This window comes from Crassostrea angulata, chromosome 9 (assembly GCF_025612915.1).
Source record: "Crassostrea angulata isolate pt1a10 chromosome 9, ASM2561291v2, whole genome shotgun sequence".
NCBI lineage: Eukaryota > Metazoa > Mollusca > Bivalvia > Ostreida > Ostreidae > Magallana > Magallana angulata.
In genome coordinates this window covers 15,276,102-15,298,962 of record NC_069119.1, presented here as the reverse complement: position 1 = coordinate 15,298,962, position 22,861 = coordinate 15,276,102, and the positions used below count along the sequence as shown (strand labels likewise).

General features: G+C 31.4%; 1 protein-coding gene across 4 annotated transcripts; it reads left to right on the top strand.

The window, feature by feature from the left end:
- On the top strand, positions 1-21,259 carry LOC128162648 (sodium-dependent glucose transporter 1A-like). Of its 4 annotated transcripts, none has more exons than XM_052825893.1 (6): positions 1-2,254; positions 15,811-15,880; positions 16,542-16,787; positions 17,300-17,591; positions 19,017-20,105; positions 20,336-21,259. In XM_052825893.1, exons 3-5 carry the CDS (start codon positions 16,554-16,556, stop codon positions 20,093-20,095), a joined length of 1,605 nt encoding a protein of 534 aa, XP_052681853.1. In that variant the 5' UTR covers positions 1-2,254; positions 15,811-15,880; positions 16,542-16,553; the 3' UTR covers positions 20,096-20,105; positions 20,336-21,259. The 4 variants fall into 4 exon arrangements, with proteins under 4 accessions (XP_052681853.1, XP_052681851.1, XP_052681852.1 ...); XM_052825891.1 differs by having other exon boundaries at positions 1-1,826; positions 2,181-2,254; positions 19,017-21,258; XM_052825892.1 differs by lacking the exon at positions 15,811-15,880 and having other exon boundaries at positions 1-1,826; positions 2,181-2,254; positions 19,017-21,258.
- Positions 21,260-22,861: the final 1,602 nt, after the last annotated feature.

Below are 22,861 nucleotides of genomic sequence, written 5' to 3'. Positions count from 1 at the left end.
CGAGACTAGAGTTCAATATTGCTAGGATCTAGACGAAACATTTCGATTACTGATACACAGTTTGATGGAATAAATTCTATCTTTAAATATTACACAACATGATTCATATGGAGTTTTCTCGAAATTCTTGTCGGAAAAGTTCGAGAATTCGATCATATTATGAAAATTTGCCTAACATATCGTTGATTTTAAAATTGATAATAATCAATAAAGTTAACTCCCAACAGTGCTTCGGTACTTTGATTTTAAGTTATAAGTACCCTTTTGCATCACAAACCTTTTTTATGTGCATAACATGCATAAGGTGTGAAAATTTAAAGTTAGTAAATTATGTGGGATTTTAGGCATTTCTGGTTTTCGATTCATGGTTGTGCAAAGAATTACCATATCTTGTTGACCAAAAGTCTTTTTACGGTAAAGGGCAAGTAATACTGTTATACAGACATCTGTTATTGAGATGCTTCCATTTTCCAAAAGAATTCTAAATCATGTTAATGGGGATCCAACTTTTAGAAAATGATATAGAATGTTATTGTTGTTTTATTTATTCAGATGCATCATTTATCCCTGTGGTTGGATTTGGAAAGCAGGTCACTAGGTGTCTGCAATACATGTTACAAGAGTCCATCATTATAATGGGAGTTAGTGCGCATGCTCGACATGAAAGGGTTGACAAAATTCGGTGAGCCTTGAGGGAAATTTTCTGCCCAAAATCTGATTTAAAGGATATGTACTTCTAAGTGAACTGAAAAAGAAAGATATAATGAGTGTGTAAATGGACTTTATGGTAGAGTTCTGTGAAAATTCAAAGGACTGAGTGGAAAAAAGCAAACCAATACCGGGTGAGTGAACACTACTTAAACGGCGCTACTGTATCCGTGCCTTACTGTTGTCACACTAACTGTAAATATTTAAAAAATCAATGGCTAGTACAAACTCCAAGAAAAGACGCCTCAAAGTATCGGAAACAGAATCAGAAATGGAAAACGCTAATGAATCCAATGATTCAAATGTTCTGGAGGGATTTCAAATGCGTGAAATAATGCAAGGTATAAATAGTATACAGAGCACCCTCACAGGTTTCATGCTTCGATTAGACACCCAGGGACGTCATATGGACGAAATCACTACGGAAGTAAGGGGTAAGCATGGAGTACAAGAACGTTGGGAACAATTACAAGAACAGGCGAACGACACACTTTACACAATCACAGAATACAAACACGCACAAGAAAGATGTCAAGAGAGGTTAGACTGCTTAGGGACTATATAGTCAAACTTGAATTTCGAATAAACTCTCAAGAAAAGCAAATATCAGAACTGCAAACTAGAGCTTTGGAAAAAAACATTATCATTAGCGGTCTTGAGGAAAAATTCACAAAAAGTAGAACTTCAGAAAATTTAGCAAAGGTCATTAGAAACTTTTTCATCCATGAAATGGGGATAGAAGAAGATAGTGTAGACGCCCTACAAATCAACGCGTTTTACAGAATGGGGGAAAAAGACAAAAACAGGAAGTATCCAAGGCCCGTGTGCGTGCAATTCGCTTATAAAATAAATAAAGACACTGTCATGAGCAAAATCAAAACATTAAAAGATAAAAAATCGCCGATCAGAGTTGCCAGTCATCAGCCGGAACAAATTCGAGAGACGCGGAAGAAACTTCGAAATTCAAAAGAAATACCAAGCAAAGAATATAGATACGAAGTTGAAAGGGGACAAACTCGTCTTCGCTGGGAGCGGCAGTGTCTATAAGGAAAAGATAGGAACCCCCACAGCGGAAGAAGTCATTTCAAGAGAATCCGTTAACATTCCAGTGTGTTCAGGTAATCAAAAAACACAAAAATCAACATCGACATTTTGATGTCTAATTAATATTTGAAACATATACAAAAAACACCAGCAATAATTTTCCCCTTTTTTTCTGGATTTTTTAATATAAAAGTAGTGAGTTTAGTTTGTTGTATCTGATTGACACAACCATTCAATTAAGTCACTAAAATAATCTGAGCCAATATTACCTTTTCTTCTCTTCTGCTGTGTACTGTTTATTAATTTATTTATTTTTATGTTTTACGGATTATTTTTTGTCATATAATTCCGGAATATTTAGTTCCACTTTGTTTTAATATAGTGTCGTAATTATGTTTCGTTTTCTATTTCCGGTGCTTGTGGCTCAGCTGTAAACAAAAATGTATGTCATATGTGTCAATAGATTATTCCATGTTACCATTTACACAGGGAAATTTTGAAGGTAAAGTTTTTATTATGAAACAAAGCTCTATTTATGCAGAAGCAAGATTATGACTGTATTACAATATATTCTTATGCTTAACGTATTTTTCATAAAGACTATAATTACATGTATGAAACATATTAAGAGAAAGGGCTTTACCTCTTGAATTTCTCAGAACCGCATCCATAAATTTTTCATCAAAGAATATAATGATATTCAGTATTTTTGAAAACAGTTTTCTGGTGCCCCCCCCCCTCCCCCTACCCTACTAGTATGATTTCATTACATATGCCATCATGCGTTTTACATACTTTTGTTTATCCTACTTTTGGTATATACATTTATGCACTTTCCTTCTCTATCAAAACAACGTCTGCACAATTATGTTGGAGCACAATGTTTACCGTGTACCAATTTGATAATGGATATTTTCTTTAAATTAAAAGTACATACTGTCAATTGTCAAGGCCTTGGGGACCCAAATAAAAGAAGAAGTGCTTTTAAGATATTAAAAACTAAAAATTATAATATTTATTTTATTCAAGGATATGAAAACCTTATACATGTTTACATGTAATTCAAGAGCGGTTGCTATTCTTTTTAACAACAATTGTGAGATAACAATTCATGAACAATACAGAGATGATAACGGAAACTACTTGATTTTAGATGTTATTGTAGAGAATCTACACTTTCTGCTTATAAATATATATGGTCTAAACTCTGACAAACCAGAATTTTATTCTCAACTACTGAATACCCTCCAAGACATTTACTCTTCTCAATACATTATGTTAGGTGGTGATTTTAATTTGATTTTATACAAAGAATTAGATTCAGTGAATTACCTACATCATAATAACCCTAAATCTAGACAAGAAGTAAATAATCTAATGAATACATTAAACTTAAAAGATGTTTTTAGGGAGAATTACCCAGATTCTAGAATGTTTATTTGGAGAAGAAGAAACCCCATTAAACAAGCTAGGCTTGATTTTTTTTAATATCAGAATCATTGCTACCCAAGATATTATCAGTCAAGTCGGAAAACAGTTACAGGTCGGACCATTCACCAGTCATATTATCTTGTAAAACTAGTGATTATAAAAAAGGCAAAGGTTTTTGGAAATTAATTATTCTTTATTAACAGATAAGGAATATGTTACTTTAATTAAGGAAGAAATTAACAAAGTAAAGCTTCAGTATGCATGCCCCATATATGAGAGAGAAAGCGTTACAAATATAGACAATGAGCTTATCCAATTTACAATTACTGATCAAACCTTCATTGATATTCTGCTCACAGAAATTAGAGGTAAATCAATATCTTTGCAGCATTTAAGAAAAAACAAATAAATAAAAAAGAAAAACAATTTGAAAAGGACATACTTAACTTAGAGCTTAATTTAACAGATCAGAATATAAATGAATAAAATATTAAAAAGAAAGAGCTAGAAAATATAAGAAAAAAAAAGTTTCAAGGCCAATGTGTACGATCAAAAGTAAAGTGGATTGATGAAGGAGAAAAACCTAGGAAATATTTCATTACACTTGAATCTAGGAATTATATCAATAAGCAAATACCAAAACTTGTTAAAAATGATGGATCTATTTGATATATATGATTTTTGATTTTTATATGATCAATTTGATACATTAAATGAAACAAAATGCTTTTATCAGAATTTATACCAAAAAGAGAGCAAAATGTAGATTTAAGTGAAATTAATGACAAACTGAATGATTGTAACTTGCCAAAATTAAGTAAAAAGGAGTCAATTAGTCTTGAAGGGCCTATAACAAGATATGAAGTTTTATCCTTTCTCAAAAATATGAAAAATGAGAAAAGCACAGGTCCTGATGGTTTTACTTGTGAATTCTTCAAATTTTTCTGGCATGACTTGGGGTCATTTATTACACGAGCTATTAACTTTTATAAACAAGTTAAGCATTTTTCAGAGCCCAACAAATTGGGTATAATAACCTGCATTCCGAAAAGTGGTAAATCTAAACAGTATCTAAAAAATTGGAGACCAATATGCCTTTTAAATGTTATTTATGAAATTGCATCAGGCTGTATTGCTAATAGGTTAAAGTTATACATGGATAAATTAATTAGTAGAGATCAAACTGGATTCCTGAAAGGTAGATTCATAGGTGAAAATATCAGATTAGTATATGATCTAATGAACTATACCGAAAGAAACAATATTCCAGGTTTACTTATGTTTTTTTTTGTTTTTGTTTTTTTTTTCTATATTTATTAAACAATATACATTTAAATTCGAGATAATACCTCCGCAGAGGCTCTCTAGATATACATCACCTGGGGTGCCTGGGACCCCCTGGATCAGTAGTGCTATTCAGTAGTATAAATCAATCATATAATTATATATATAATGTACAAAATATATATATATATATATTTTCTTTAGTAATTATGATTGTATTTTTAAATCATATATAAAAAGATGTAAATACACTCACTGTAATAAAGCAATAATAATAAAGAGATGATTTCAGAGTATTTAAAAGCGCATTCTCATTTGGAATTTCGTTTTTTAGTCTACACTTCATTTTATATTTATATATTTTATACCCTACAAAAGATATGACATTATTGAAAATTTTCGTAGTGTCTGTAAACTCAGAGAAAAAACCTACAGCAATTGTTTTCCATGTTATATTCAACTTTAATATTCCTGATACCTTTTCTCATATTTTTTTTGTTTCAGAACATCCATATATTAAATGTTCTATATATTGTTCACAACTTACACAATTTTTTCCAACATCTTTATTCCATTAATTTACGTTATAATTGCAGTTCAGCTGATTGTGTAGAAGTTAATAGTTAAATTCTGCTATTTGCTTATCAAATGCGTTTATTATCTCAGCCGTGTATATATTTTTCCACTGATCATTTGATATATTGAATTCTTTTGACCATTTTGCTTGCATTATTGGTCTTTGTCTCTTTTTTGATAATAAAATTTTATAGTAGAATCCCGATTTCTGATGTTCCGGTTGTTTTATTTTTCCGCAGAAATCAAAGTATGGATTTTGAATGTTGGTATTGTTTACATTTGAATAATCTACATTCAACTTTCTAATAGCGTTTTTTATGATAAGATATTCACATAAATAGTTTCTTATTGATTTAAGATTTTCTGTAATATCATTTAAATATTTTATACCATCTATTGTAAACATATCTTTAACATATAGGAGACCTCTTTTTATCAACGATTCTAGGAAAAGTGGCTTTTCCTTACATTTAATAAAATTATTTAACCACAAGTTTTCGGTGAGCTGATTTCGTGATACATGTGGGGATTTACATTCATTAAAACTGCAGATAATTTCTTTGTAAAATTTTGGGAATTTTTGTAGAACATTTAGATCATTTGGTTTAACAATATTGCTTCTCAACAAATATTCAAAATCTATTCCGTTAATTTTCAATATGTCTTATCTATATTTTCTAAAAGAACTTTTCTTATTATAGAGTCTTTTGGTCCATCCCGCTTTTACACTTTTTAATTTGCACTCCACATCTATGAGGCCAAGACCACCTTCGTTTATTGATCTTACAAATGACTTGCGTTTAATCCTCTCTCTCTCTTACCCCATAAAAAGTTATCAATAATTTTATTTAGTTTTTTAATGAATTCAATATTTGGGTTTTCCAGAACTGTAAACAGATACAATGGTTTAGATAGTATTAGAGAATTTATAACTGTGCATTTTCCAAATAACGTCAACTTTCTAATTCGCCAGGAGTCTAGGATTTTTTCGAATTTTTTAAGTTTATTCAACCAATTTTTCTCATCGTTAGCTTCTTTGTCATGTCCTAAGTAAATTCCAAGTGATTTAACTGGATTATTTGTCATTTTAATACCATCTACATATTGTAGTGAGTTTTTCAGTGGCCTCAAAAGGATACCTTCTGTTTTTTCTACATTCAGTTTAGTACCGGACATTCTTCCAAACTTTTCTATTATTCTTATGGCATCTTTTAATGATTCTACATTTTTTAATGGAAACGTACACTCATCTGCATGTTGTACACATTTTAGTTTATTTGTTTGTCCTAAATTAAATCCCTGTATACTTACAGACGCAGTGATCTTTAATACCAAAATTTCTATAACAAAGATAAATAGTAAAGCAGAGACACGACATCCTTCTCTTATGCCTCGTGACATTTTACACCTTCTAGTCAGCCAATTATTATTTTTTACATGAAAGTATGGCTTTGTATATAAAAATTTTATCCACTTCAAGAAATTACTTCCGAAATAAATATTTTTAAGTCTTTTAAACAAAAAATCGAATTCAACCGAATCGAATGCTTTCTTAAAATCAGTAAACAATAGAATTCCTTCTTCATTATTTTCTTTACAATAATCATGAATATCTAGAACCAACCTGGCATTTTCCCCTATTAATCTTCCCTTGATATACCCAGTTTGATTTCTATTTATAAGTTTATTCATTACTTTTTGAAGCCTCTTTGCAAATACAAAAGCTAGAATTTTATAATCACAATTTGTAAGACTTATTGGACGATAATTATCAAGATTTAATAGGGTCCCTTTTTGTATAAGCGATATTACAGAAGCCCGCTGAGAGGATGACCATAGTTCACCCACTTCGAAAGACCTTACAAAACTTTTATATAGATAAAGTTTTAAACGTTTCCAAAACATTTTATAAAATTCTATAGGAATTCCATCTAAACCCTATTAATCTTCCTTTGATATACCCAGTTTGATTTCTATTTATAAGTTTATTCATTACTTTTTGAAGCCTCTTTGCAAGTACAAAAGCTAGAATTTTATAATCACAATTTGTAAGACTTATTGGACGATAATTATCAAGATTTAATAGGGTCCCTTTTTGTATAAGCGATATTACAGAAGCCCGCTGAGAGGATGACCATAGTTCACCCACTTCGAAAGACCTTACAAAACTTTCATATAGATAAAGTTTTAAACGTTTCCAAAACATTTTATAAAATTCTATAGGAATTCCATCTAAACCCGGTGATTTGTTTAATTTCATGTTATATACGGCTTCCGCACATTCATCGATAGTGGGGATCTTATCACAGATTTCTTTGTTTTCATCAGATAAATAATTTGTTAGTTCAGTGTTTTCAATGTATTGGTCAATGTCGTATAATGAGATATGATCAGACGTGTACAACTTTTCATAATAAGAACTTAATGCGTTTAGAATGCCATGTGTATCATTTAAGCTGTTTCCTCCCATTGATAATTTATTTATTACATTGTGCGATTGATGTTTATTTTCTAATCTTAGAAATTATGCGGTATTCTTTTCACCCTCATCTACCCAATGAGCTCTAACTCTTACCTTTGCCCCTTTAGATTTATATGCATACAAAGTATCTAATTCTTTTACAAGATTCTGTTTATATTTACCCTTTTTATTTTCAAAATCGGAAAGTTCAATATCCTCAATTTCTTTTTCATTTTTTTATACGGGTTTGTATGCTCTTATTTTTCTTAATCGAGTACTAGATACATAGTTTTTTTAACCGATATTTAATGATTTCCCATCGTACTTGTGGATCATTTTCCTTACTTATGCTCTCAGGTATCTGGTCAAAAATTGTTAATAATGTTACAAAAATTTATGTCATGTAAAATCGACGTACTCATTTTCCAATAGCCACTACCCCTCCTATTTGTTGATACTGTACAATAAAAAATGAAGGCCATGTGGTCACTCATTCTAGAAGTTGAAACATCTGGGGGGGGGGGGGGTTCTAAGAAAGAGTTTTTCAATAGGATAACATAAATCTTCAGTAGAAAAAATATAATCTATTCTACTTTTTGGGTTATTGTTTGAATCACACAAAGTTTTTCCCTCTTTTTCAGGATTAATTTTGTCCCATATATCAGTTAGACTAAATTTATATTTCATATTATCTATACTTTTTGAACTTCTGTTTTTGGCAATATAGGAAGAATTAAAATCTCCAACAATGATAATATTCTCTTCATTTAAACAATACTGAGATACCCATGATGTAAGTTGTTTTTTTTTTAAATTACATCGTTCACTTTCTGAATTAGGTGCATATATATTAACTAGTGTAATTATATTTTGTTCATATTCAATATTGATTAACAATATTCTTCCATCATATGATTTATGTACATTATGTATAATAAGAGATAATTTTTTTTGAAATAAATTAGAAACACCTCTACTATGCGCCGAGGTAGAAAAACAATGATAGCTTGAACCCTGCCATCGTGCATTGTAAATATTTTCTTTTTCGTTTATATAATGGGTTTCTTGTAAGAATACAATTTGGCAATTAATATCTCTAAGCCAGTCATATAAAGTTTGCCTTTTACAGTAATCATTTAAATCCGCGCGCGTTAAGCGACAATAACTTTAAAGTTGACATTCAAAAATGGTCGATGTGTTCATTTAACAAAACATGTATTTGAAGAAGTTACCGTTTTTCTGATGACTTTTTCTTTTTAATGCTTGCTCTTTCGTAAATTTTCCGCTGCATGGGCAATGATGTCCCCCATGATGTTCTTTCCTGGCCAGGCCCTCGGTGAGGTTTTGACGGTTTCCTCGTATGATAGAGCAGTGCCCCAGTCATACACTGGGTGACCAAAGAACACCGATGGTGTGTAGGAACTAAGGGTGTCCCTCATTTCCTCGCATTGATTTATTATAGCAGAGATAATTTGTTCCATCACATCCCTTTCCGTGTCTTTCCATTGAGAAGATTTTTGGACTAGATTTCTGATGCGTTTAGCTTCCAGCACCGTTTTGGAGTTCCTTATGCGCTCCGCTGGAATGACATCGCCTGATCTAAGCGCCTTCGTGGTCTGGAAAGCCTGTTCCGCCGACCTTAAGTTCTCCCCAAAGATTTTCAGCTCACAAGGATAAAAATTTGAAAGAACATCTTTTTCTCCCTGAAAGGTTTGGAGGTTTTTTAGTTTTTCTGGAATGTAGAATTCACATTTATCGCACCTAGGTTTATGCCCCGACTTTTTGCAGTGCGCAGCATGGTTCATTTTCGCAATTAAATCTATTGTGCCCATTTTGCCAACATTTGGTACACGTTATTATTGGTTTGTCAACATGCTGGTCCTGTTGAAAAAGTTTACATTTCAGCCCCGCACAATATACGTTTCTTGGTAGATATGTGTTTGGTAGAATTGGCTCAATGTACAAAAAGCGGTTGCCGTTTAGTACACTTGTCATTTTTTTTGTTTCAGGATTTCTAATTTTTTCATAATACATTTCTGTTATGGGAGAAACCTTCAATTTCGATAACATTTCGAAAACGGCACTATCATCCACTGAAAGAGGAACACCGCAGATTGTGATTTTTAAAGATTTGTCATCGGGCGCTTCCAGTCCTGTAGAATACGGGTTTGAATCATAGACACTGATATGCTGATCTTCTACGTCTATGCCTTGTAGCAATAGTTTGTCCCTGCCCTCTTTGGTGGTCAAATAAATTTTTCATAAATCTCTATCTAACTGTATACATTTAACGGTATCTCCGACCACTTTGGTAACACACTGTACCAATAAAAAATTAGTAATTTTACCCTCCGCTGGAGTGAGGATTTCGCTGTTTTTTAAATAGACCGGTTTTGAGATTTGCGACATTCTGAGAACTAATCACTGAGTCTCAGGTACACAAAAAAATGTTACTATATATACAAAAAACACATTAACTCACATTAACGCCAGGAAAATTATCAGCTACATGTATATCCTAAAGTCAATGTAAGTCCACAAAAACCATTAATTATATCAATTCGTCGTCAAAATCCAAGAAAATTTGATCAAAACTATGGAGCTCGAAAGTAGCGTCTACCTGTGAGCCCGTCACGTGATCGTCCTCAGGTTTACTTATGTTAATTGACTTTGAAAAAGCCTTCGATTCTATATCATGGGAATTTGTTTTTCATACACTTGACCTATTTAATTTTGGAAATTCAATAAAAAATTGGATACAAACCTATTATAATGGCATAAAAACATGTATTATTCAAAATGGAATAATATCGGACTATTCTTATCCTCAAAGAGGGTGCAGACAGGGTGACCCAATATCACCCTACTTATTCTTGCTCTGTGCAGAAATATTAGGAACAATAATTAGAAATAATTAAGAAATTAAAGGTATAAAAATAGGAGATACTGAATACAAAATTTCACAATATGCAGATGACACTTCTTTATTTACAAATGGATCACCAGAAACATTAGACGGTATTCTTAAAGAACTAGATTTTTTTGCGGATATATCAGGACTAAATATAAACTTTTCTAAGACAAAGATGGTGTGGATAGGAAGTAAAAAATTCTCAAAAGAAACTTTTCATCACTCGAGATGGAAACTTGATTGGAACAATACAAACTTTGACTTGCTAGGGATAAAATTTTCGGTAAACTAAGATGATATGATAAACTTAAATTACAATGTAAAACTAGACAATATAAAAAAAACTGATAAAGCAGTGGAAATTACGTAGATTAACAATATTTGGAAGATTAACTGTCATAAAATCCCTTATAATTCCAAAAATGAATCATTTGATACTTACATTACCAATCCAAGTAAAGACCTCTTAGAAAATTTTGAGAGAGAATTATACCTTTATCTTTGGGGAAGCAAAATACACAAAGTAAATAAACAAACTCTTATACAAGACTATAGATCTGGCGGTCTTAAAATGGTAGATTATAATGACTTTATTCTGGCCTTAAAGTCAAGCTGGATAAGGAGACTAACTCATTCAAAATCTATATGGGTTAATTTGTTAGAGACAAGTTTAAATATAACAGTGAAAAATTTATGGCTAAGAGGAACAGACTCTCTATCCAGACTTGGTAATATAATGCATAACTGTTTTTGGAAAGAAGTATTTTATAGCTGGCAGAAAATAATAGACATTTCAGTTCTTAAAAATGAAAACATTCACAGTGAACACATATGGTATAACCCACATATTAGAATTGATAGTAATTCAGCTTTCCTAAAAAGTTATTTTAATGCAGGCTTTATATTTATAAGCGATCTTTTCGATTCAGAATGCAATTTCATAAATCTTTAATCCCTTAATAATTTACATGAAAATACAATCTTTTTAGAATATGCTAGACTTAAAAGGGCTGTGTTGGATAGAATTGGTACTTACAATATTAAAGAGGCAAGAATTAAAATACAAGCACATATACCAAACAAAATTGCAATTTCCAAGAAAGAAAACAAAGGTTGTAAAGATATGTATAATATTTTAATAAGTAAAAAGAAAGAAACAATCAAAGCAGTTTATAAATGGCATTAAGAAGAATATTGATTTAGTGACTCGGATTGGGGTAAAAATTTTGAGCTCCCTTTTAAAACTACAAAGGAATCAAAATATCACTGGTTACAATTTCAAATATTACACAGAATAATTACAACAAACTACTTTTTAATGAAATTAAAACTAAAGGACAATGAGCTTTGTACATTTTGTAAGGTAGAGGTTGAAACCATTGAGCATCTTTTAATGATTGTCCTAATGTAAAAGAGATATGGTGTGCAGTTGAAGAAATGTATCTATCAAGGTTTAATTTTCCAATAGCTGTTGATAAGATAGGTGTATTATTCGGTAAATTTAACAACAATAATGTTTACAGTGTTCATAACTTAGTGACACTTGTTGTGAAACAGTTTATTTTTGCCTGTAAATACAAAATGGTACCCAAATTGGATATGAGTGCATTGTTTACCATAATAACCGATAGATTACTTATTGAAAAATATTTTACTTTAAAAAGATTGTAATTTTATTCAGTATGAAAAACACTTGAAAAGGATTTGTGATCTACTCTGACTGATGAATCTGTCAATGAAAAATCGACTTTGATAAATTTATGTATGATTTTACTTATCTAAGTGCTCCAATACAATGTTTCTGTACATAAAAAAAATAATAATAATTATAAGGTTTACTGTTTATTTATGATGCAATTTGATACCTGATATTGTCTTATTTGACAACGTGCTTTTTTGACACAAACCTTCTGTCTCAAAGTATTTACTTTTTGAATAGGCCACAGTGTATTGAATGTTAGTTTTGACAGTTTTCACTGCATTCCATCTTGTACTGTTTATCTAAAATAGAAAATTCCACGACAGTTTGAAAATACATTAGTAAGCTAAAGTGTTATGAAAATTATTACATTGGCAACACAGAGAAATTAAAGTTGCAATAAAAAAATGGTTATTTTCAAAGTGTGTGCATTTATATGAGTTATCTCTGTTTTGAGTTTGAAAAGAATCTAGAAAATAGTCACAAAATTTTACTCCATACATATATAATCCCTTGCCTAAATGTTCCCCAAATTATAATTTATTTTTTGGTCCATACAACCTGGCCATTACATGTAATTGTGTAGGTCATTAAGGTTGTAAATTTTGAGGAAACACAAACCTTAATAAATGTGTATGTACAGACAAATGTCAACCAAAGCATATCTAGGTGTATTCATGGTTGGGTATTTAAATAATGGCATTGTTAAGATCAGTAGATCAATTAAGGGATTTGAAATCCAAGAAATCTCCATATTTAATATAAGTACAGGTTATTACGTAATTTACTAAGTAAACATATATCATTCATATTCTTGATTCATTTATCTGGATTCATTTAAAATATTAGCAAAGTTAAGATGAATTTTTTTTTAAATTTTCATGTACATTGTATGTTTGGAGATCTCTAATTGTTATTGGACATGTTAGAGAAAGAAAAAAAAAACAGAAATTGTTATATTTTCCCTTCTTTGAATTTTTTTGTTTCTTTCCCTTTATTTTCTGTTTCAATGTGTTATCAACACACATGACATTAAATGCACATTTTCTGTCTCACCTTAACGGTATTTCAATGAACTGTTCGGTGTTATGTGTACAGATGATTTATTAAAAGATATCTTTCTTTAAAATTCCATAAACATGTCAAATTCTTGCCCACAGTGAAGACCATGTACAATAAAAACTTCAATTTCATTAAAGTGACGATGAAATCTGAAACATAGATCTTTTCATTTTAATGATCTTGAATGGGAGATAATGGGAGAATGGGAGAAGTGAGACAAGGTCTGCTTTTACCACTATTAAAATAGGTATTTAATGTCAAATTTACTTTTATGAAAACAAATGGTACTTGTGCTTAGGGTATTTTTCTAATTATTTATTTACACAAAACTCCACCTAGTATACGCAATATATATTTTTGTTATAATGCCCTACATCTAGTCAAGGTGACTTTGAGTTTATCCAGAGGGTATTTTAAACTTTCTACATATGTATTTGCCTTTTAATTTCCTGTTCTGCTTAAAGAACTGTACTGTCTGATAGAATGTTTGTGTAAATCTGTAACGCTAATTATGTTTTTTTTTTTCAAAAAAAAAAAGGAAGCATAGGAGGAAATTGTATGTAACAATTGTTTACATTCAGAACCAAGAAATTGATATTTTTAAAATCTATTGTGTTTTTTGTGTACACTTTAAAAAGCCAGGCACATAGATTTATATCTGAGTAAGGTCGTGGACTTTACAATTGTTTATCTCTTTATATTGCCTTCCAACTGTGTAATAAATTGTTAAGGCTGTTCTGGAATTTCTGTGTGATTTATTTTTAATGTGATTTTTTTTCAAGAACAAAAACATGTCTCATTTTACCTCTGAAGTAATGATGATAAATACTGCACATGTGTGGATCCAGAAAATATTTCCAGGAGGGGTCTGAGTGATAACTGGGGGGGGGGGGCTATTTTCGGTGAAATTAATAAATTTGAATTTTTCAAAGGGGGAAGGGGTCCGTAGCCACTTCTAGAACCGCGCATGCTGCAGCTATATGATACTATTTTCACATATTTGTTTGTCACCCCCGTTCTCAAAGAACGTTAATTATATTCATTAGTGTTTTACAAATCATCACTATATCAAGTTATTAAAATTGAAATTGAAATTTGTAATTAATACTTTTTTCAAAATGTGTTTAGTGTCTCGAAAATATAACAAATATTGATGTACCTTCATAACGCACATTGATTAAAAAAATTGTCAACTTCGTCCCAAATATAACGCATTTAAAAAAATTTCAAAGTGCGTTGCTAGTCAACATGATTTCACGTGAAGAAGCATTCACACAAATTTCAGGTGAAGTTTACTTCACCTATATATTTCACTGCTAGATTTTCAAAAAATTCTAATGATATTCAAGTGGAATTTCTCCAACCAGAGAAGCCTGGAGGAAGAATACTCTATACAGGGTTATTTTCGCCCCGTGTTATTTCGCCATTCTTCACTTGCAATCGTTTTCGTCCCGTCTTGAGTTTGCCCAGACAAAGTTGTGTTTATATAGAGATAATTTGAGATATTGTGCCCCTTACCCTAACCCCTAATCTTACACCCTTCCCCTACACCCTCACACCCTATACTGCAAACCCTTACCATTACACCCAACCGTTCAGTGATTCCCTTATACACCCTGACCCTTACACCCTACACCATACACTACGAATTCTCCCAGTCTTAAATTCAGCCACTGACAACAAAGGCGAAAGTCGCGAAAATAAAACGAGGGCAAATATTCTCCTGTATACAGTAGAAGATTATACGGTAGAGCTAGAAGACGATGAATATATGAAATAGAATACTGCGACCCAAACTTTTATGCAAACTTCTTCGATTGTAAAGTAAAGAAGACTAATAATTGGGGAAACCAGTTTCAAGTCTTAAAGAGAAAGGTAATATGTATTCTACTACATGCAACTATATGGCATGTACTGTACAAATAGGGTTATTTTCGCCCCGTGTAATTCTAAACTTGCAAACAGTTTCATCCCATCTTGAATTCGCCCGGACACAGTTAAAAGAGTGTTTTTCAAAAAGTGTTTAAAGAGAGATGTGAAACTGGAATTCGCACAGTTTTAAATTCGCCTGCTGAAAGGGGCGAAAATAAACACAGGGGCGAATATTTTCCTGTATGTTGTATTATCGCTTACTGATAAGAGAAACGATCGATTCCTTCTGGTCACACTAGTCTTTATCATGTTTACGTTTTATAGCTGTTCGGATGCCGGCGTAAAGCTCTAAAACAAACACAATGTGTAGGAGGTTATCAGAAATCAAGTGTTCAATAAAGGGTTGCTTAAATACGATCAATGCATATCTTACCTCATGTATTATTAAAATCAAAAGCGGTCATTTAAGGTAGTATTGTAAGCTTCTTAAATTGTTTAAGCACTCCCTAAATGTTTATTTTTGCTAGTATCATATATGTTTAACTAATTCGTAGTTGCATGTAATTCACATTTACAACTGGTGTACTTTTATTCCGTAAAATTAAGATAATTTAGGACATTTAATAATATTACGAATAGGTGAAGATACAGAATATATTTTTATCTTTTGTGATTGAAGTCTGAGCTATATATATACATGTATATATGTAAACACTTCTACATGTACATGTAAATACAAGTTATTTCTATTTACATTGCCAGTTATCAGCGATTACATGTCTTATGAGTCAGCTGTGAGATAAATGAATGCGTCTTTACCCGGCCATCTTTCGTATGTATACATGTCTTTCATATTTTTAAGTTCAAGTGCAAACCTGTACCTGTTTTGAAAATCTAGTTTTAATACAGTTTGTTATGATTTGTTTCGAGTGATCGATGCTTGTGGCCATCTTTTATACTATATTTATCTCCTTTAGAAAGAGGAACTATATGTATGTAGAATGATGCAGGAATTCATTCCACAGCGAAAGCTAAAATATACGAAATCTTTCTCTACTGAATCATAGTTTATAGCAAACAAAGTCATATTTAACATATCAAATGCAAGCTTACGGTACATTTGATGGTTAATTTATTGACTATGGAGCACCCTTAAAAAGATTTTCTTTCTCTGTCCAGAACACCAGTATTGAGCCATTGACATTTATATCAACCAGGTTATGAAGATTTTTTTTTTTAAATCTGGGTCATTGAAATAATTTTATACTAGCATTAACCCACTCATCCCCACCCTTCCCCATTTCATTGTTTATCATGTTCTGCTTTTGTTTAGGGGTTGGAGAGGTTTTCGCACGTGTGATTTCGGCCAACCACAATAGCTACCATTTAGATATTCTTTTGTATCATTATAAGGTACCAACCTACTGTAGTTTTAGTTTTCTTCATTCTATAGTGTAATATTATCGTCATCTCTCTCTTTTTGTTAATTTCAGACATCAAGAACAATGGGGTTAAGCAATGAAGAGGTCAACAAAAATAAAAGCTCACCACAACACGATTTCAAGGACTTGGAGGTGAATGACAATGACGTCCACATAGAAGAAAGAGAAGGTCTCAACAAGTCTATCCTTGAAGAGGACAGTGAAAAGGAAGGGATTCTGGCCAGACTGAGGCGTGATGCCATATACCGAGAGAAATATTTGATTTCCCTGGGTATTATGTGGAGCTTTTTTGTTTTAGTGGGTGTTTACATGTTCAGTTACAGAGAAAAAAAATCATATTTTAAGGAGGCTTGATAGTCAGCAAATTATCACTCAGATTTTGAAATTTCAAATGTATTTTTTTTAGCCATGAAATAAAAAATCCAAATATTTTATCTTATGGATTTGAATTACTTCCTTTATTGTTATATCAATATTAAGGAGGTTAATGTGGTCTAAAAATTGCCACGATTATCCAGTCCTCTTAAAATAATTAGAATAAACTGTTGAAATATATCATTAGTGAATTTTAAACAGTGAATTGTTACTTGAAAAGTTTGAGAAAATTATTATTCAAATGATTTATATGGTAGATGTATCCATATGACTGTGTGAATAATTATGTCAAATAGTTAGATAGTCACCTTCTTTGGAGGAACGAATTAAATAGAAAGTTTGATAAATAAAAAAAGTCTGCATTTCATAAGAAAAGAATCAAATAAAAGTTCTACGCTTTGAATACTAAGTGACTGTTGGTAGATTGATTACAGGGTTGGACCATGGGCCAGTTTGGACCATCTCTATTGGACTTAAGAATCATCACCAGCACTTCCCTGAAACAAGCCTCGGCATTCATGACTGGTCATTCTGTTGGAATTCTTGTAGGCTCTGTAGTTTTGGGAATCATTTTTGACAAAATGAAACAGGAGAAGACATATTGTGTGGCATGGACAGTTTTAACAATGATGTTCATTTTAGCTGTCATTCCTTGGTGCTACATCTATGAATTGATGGTTGCCATGCACGTGTTTAAGGGACTAGCCGGAGGTGGCTTGGACACCAGTAAGTACTCTCATTTATCTGATATCACAAAATGTAATTTAAAGAGATGAAATTTCTTTAAATAACCTTTTATTTTTTATATTCATGGTGCTGTGAATTCTTCAATATTTCTGTACATTACTGTCTGAGGAATTTGTAAAAATAATTGTACAACATTGTATTAAGTTAGTTGCAGGTCTGTAGCTCCCGGTCTGAAAAAATTCAGACGGACGTCCATCCGAATTTTTTCAGGCCGGGAGCTACAGACCTGCAGCTATGTATTAATTAAGTGGGCTTGATGGATGTGGACATATTTAGTCACCATATGAGAAGAAGATCTCTAAATATATATGAAATTATATACAAATCTTTAATCTTATTCGTTTGGATTCTTTCTTCATTGATGTTTATGACATAAAGAATTATCTTTTTTGAGAAATATAAAGGCAGACTTGATGGGTAATATGGTGACCTCCAAGGATACGTTATTTAGTTTAAAATTGTGTTATCAAAGAAATCAATATAGAGTCGCTTACTATAGTATGTAACTTAATTGAATTGAATGCCAAAAACGGGGTCATGGGTTACAAAGGCTTATCCGAAAATTCATTTCAAAGTTCCAAACGTTATATAATTACTATTCATTTTATATTGGCAATTGATATTTCTCGTGCTCATACCTAGGGATTCGACTCTCGAGTAATTGATCACAAAGCAAGCGTTTTTCCACTAAGTTACAAAGCTGGTTTGAGTTGGGATCAACCCTAAATGTAGTGTTTACATAGGCAGTAAAATTGCTAAAATTGTAATTAAATTTTAAACTGTTTTTGAATATATCACTAGAAAAAATATTATAAAAGATAACATACAACATGCACTATATTTGAAATTGATTTAATATATTGACATAATTAAAATGAAATGCCTGGAAAAATACTAAAAAAACATAGTTACACCAGCCATTAAAAAAAAATTGCATAGGGAAGAAAAAATGTGATTAAAGATAAAAGATGAAATAGAAGTGCCTTATGCATAAACTCAAGTATATAGTAACACCAGAAAACATGGCGACATAACACCAAAACCCGCTAAAAAACGGGATCATGACATATTTTCTCAACAATAATGATATGACAACTGAAGCACACTTAAATTTCTTAATCTTGTTAATGCATATGATGATTATTTGAGATAATGCCAGTTTTCGTTAAAGTAAATGTGTGGTGAAGCCGTATGTATTACATGTATGACTAAATTATGGAGTTCTACTTTAAAGAAACAACTCTTCATAAAATATGAAAATATGTAAAGCATAATAACGGTTTATTATTAGTTTCACCTTCTCATGAGTAGTTCAAGAATCAACTTTAGCTAAAGGTTTTGTTTTATACAAAGATGCTCATTGTACACTAAATAATTACCTTAAAATGCTTCTTTTTCTTTAAGCTGGCAACGCTCTTCTCATAAGTATCTGGAGGGATGACGGAAAATCGTTCCTACAGAGTATTCAATTCGCTTTCGCTATTGGAGGAGCCATTTCTCCTTTTGTCACTAGCCCGTTCCTTGCTCCAGAGAAAGATATGAATATCACTAGTGCAATCACAGGAAATGAAAGCATAGCAAATTACACAAACAATGCAACAACATCTGATTCTGGTAATTTCCCATGGACCGAGTCCAGATTGTATGTCCCATATTCAATAGCAGCTTTTCTTGCCCTAACAGCTACTGTTCCATTATTTGTGTTAGCCTGCACATCTGACCGACCCACGGATGTGCAGACTAAGAGTTCTGAGGATGATAGCGTGGGTGAAGAGAGAAAAACTCAGAAGTTATCAACTGGGATTAAGGCCTTTGTGTTGATTATTTTAATGGTGTTCCTTGGAATTGACTGTGCCATGGAAGATGGTTTCAATAACTTTCTGGCCATCTTTTGTGTCAGTGAGTTAAAGTGGACGAAACATATGGCTTCGAATGTTACTGCTGTATTTTGGATAAGTTTTACCATTGCCAGATTTCTTGGAATTTTCTTGGTCCGGATTTTTAAGCCTATTAAGTTGATTTTCTTTCTAATTGTTCTCATGATCATAGGATTCGCAGGGTTTTTCACAGCGGCACACTTCAAGTTTTATGAGGGTATTTGGATTTCCTCCGCGATAGTTGGTTTAGCAATGTCCATGATTTTCCCGTTAGTATTCGCTTGGACAGAAGAGTCCATCTTACCAGTAACGGGATTTGTAGCTTCCTTGTTCCTCATAGCTTGTTCCATGGGAACAATGATCAATCCAATCGTTTTGGGATTTTTAATGGAGAATTCCACTCCAATGTGGTTTCCCTACCTATTGTTAGGAGAATCTGTCATAACATTTTTGGTATTATGTCTAGTTTGGACAGTTGCTAGTCATATCAGTCGATTGAAAAACACTTTCAGGGATGAAAAAATAGAAATTCGATCTGAGGACCAAGATAATCCTGAGCATAAGAGTTTCATTGCTGAAAGTGAACTAAATGAAGAACGTCTTTAGAGAAATACATGTAAGTAATAGATTTTTCGTAGGTCAACTCAAAAGATAACTTGACTAATCCTCACAAGAGAGATGATTTGTTTTGCAAGAACGTCGTTGTGTTATGAAAGTTTAACTTTATTCAAAATTTTAGAACTCTATAATACATGCATCTTCTCTAGCTTGAAAGCTTATTTTTACCTTTTGGGGTTAATAAAGCAGTATTTTAGATGTACATGCAGTAATATTTTCTTCCAAAAGGAAATTGAAGACATTTGCCAAGAGAAAAGAAAACACCATTCCAACTTATAGATACAAGCTCTTTTGGTTTTGTCTTTTTTTGAAAAGTAATTAACTTAGATATTGAATTATTCTGAGCGTTTAAATAGTACTAGTATATTAAATACGTAGTATTATACAGATACATTAGACTTTTTAAAATCTTCGAAAGTATGCGGTGAACCTGAATGGAATCATTTTTCAGTCTTGTGATACTTTTTTTCAATATTCGCGTTTTAAACACGAATACAATATATTTGTTCAATAAAGTACCAAATGTGATAATATGTATACACTTTGTATACTAAATAGTATGTGAAGTTGTGCGCATTTTGTTATAAAAGAGTTGTTAATTGCATTTGTATAATTTATTTGCTTTACAATTGATTTATAATGTGTATGTTTGTATTTACCACAGATTAAAAATATTCATGTTCGAAGCATCCGTATTTTATCCTTGTTTATTAACTCTTGTCTTAAATTAAGTTAGCTATGTTTTGCTTTAACTCATTAAATATGAACATCTAATATATTTTTCATGTTCAGTTAAACTAATTTTTTTTTAAAAAGATGTTATATTATACCCTAGTCCGTAACGATTTTACATGAGTAATAAAAGAATGATTCAGAAGAGAATGTTAAACAATCAAAGATTTACATAAATAATTTTTCTTATGTTTGAATGAAAGTATACCAAACGAGTATTATGTACACACACCCTGTCAGGTATGTTTTTTATTTGTTTGATTTTTTTTTCATTGCAAACATTCTTTGAATATTGATATAAGAATTTAATCTAACAATTAAAAAGTGCTTGTAAATTTTAGTTTCCTTATGAGGAAGTTTTTATATAAAGTTGTATTCAAAATTTATTGGCCAAGGTTAACACGAGACTGAAGTAATTTTTATTGATTTATTTTTAAATTGTAGGCTGTTATTGTACCATTATTAATAAACTAATTTAAAATTTCAAGACAAAAATTAGTATTCAAAATCTCATCTGTTATGATTAAGACTTGCTTTAAAACTAAAGATCCAAACTTTCTCTTTTTATATGATAAAAATATATCAACGAGGTTGGGAGGTCATCAAATTAGGCCCCAAATTTAGCTTCAATATTTATTGATGTTTTTCTAGGTTCTAAACAAGTACTATGGAAAACAAATTTTATAAATTTTAGCTTAATAATATAAAATTTTGTTAAATCATTATACAGATCTTATATTTTTCATGAGATAAATATAGTCAAAAACCACCTAGTCCTCTTAAAATCATTGTTGACATTCTTGAGAAAGTTATCTCCCTTTGTGTACAGTAGTGCAAGATGACAGCCTCCAAAATATATTCCATTCAATGTTCATAAATAATATTCAATTGTACAGGTACATGTATTTTATAGCTATTGGATGTGCTCCATATCAGTTTACCGCTATTTTTCATCTATTAATTGTTAGAACATAACCCACTTTTTCATCTAATTGGCAGTCGCTAAATATTCTATTACGTGATGTTTTTAATCGTCCAAATTTTTTTCCAAGTTTACAGCAACGTCACATTTTCGATTGAGAGCCAAGAGAGCTGTTAACAAAAGAGGGATAATATTTGATAGGCTAAGAACTTATGAATCAATGTATTTAATCACCTGCGCCGATGCGATTTAATCAGACTTTATGCAATGTTAGGTAGCGCACGTCATGGGACAAATAAGAACATATGACATTACAAAAATGTATCGTGTATTATGCTTGACATCGTTGTCAATCGATGGTATAAAAAAATTCAAGAAATACTCCCGGTCAAACTATTTATTCGTTTATTTAAAGAATATTGTTTTCAGCCGTATTTTTGATGATATTTTTAATTCCAAGTCAAACATATTCTAAAATACAATTTCTTTAAAGTTTTTTAGACTACATCAGTGTGTGCTTGTTTGAGAAACTTTTTTCAAGTGAGCAAGAACTTAATATCCAATATATTCAGTTAATCGCAATTTGTCAGCATGAATTTCCTTTCATTGATATTTTTATATACACATTTAATATAACATTCACATGCAATGAAATACTTGGAACGAATGTCAAAGACGCTTGTTATAATTATTTAACTTTTTAACTTTAATGTAGTTTGGACTTAGTTATCAGCTTATTTATTAGGTTTATCCTTAGTAAAAAAAAAAAAATTCAAATACTAGTAGATACATCAAGAACTGTTTGGTGTATTCGATTCTGCAAATAACTCATGAATATTTTTTTGGAAGGTACATTAAAGAAACATATATCGACATCTACATTGACACGACACAGAGCCGTTGTTTCAAGGCATTTAAATTCATATTGTCAGGCCAGCTTCTTCTCCAATTAAGTGAATCAAATTAACTTCAAAAGTGAACTCCGAGCGTACATTTAACAGATCTCGTTGGAACTCAGAGTGTCCGTTTAAGGAGACTGCCTGGTTATAAAATTATCAATCAGGTCTACATCAAATTTCTAGCAATGATTTATTAAGCTT

Bases quoted from the DNA above. Each gene is read 5' to 3' on its own strand.
- LOC128162648 (XM_052825893.1), top strand. From the start codon at position 16,554: ATGGGGTTAAGCAATGAAGAGGTCAACAAAAATAAAAGCTCACCACAA. The intron at 16,788-17,299 runs GTGGGTGTTTAC...GATTGATTACAG, and splicing joins TGTGGAGCTTTTTTGTTTTA to GGTTGGACCATGGGCCAGTT. The intron at 17,592-19,016 runs GTAAGTACTCTC...TTTTTCTTTAAG, and splicing joins CGGAGGTGGCTTGGACACCA to CTGGCAACGCTCTTCTCATA.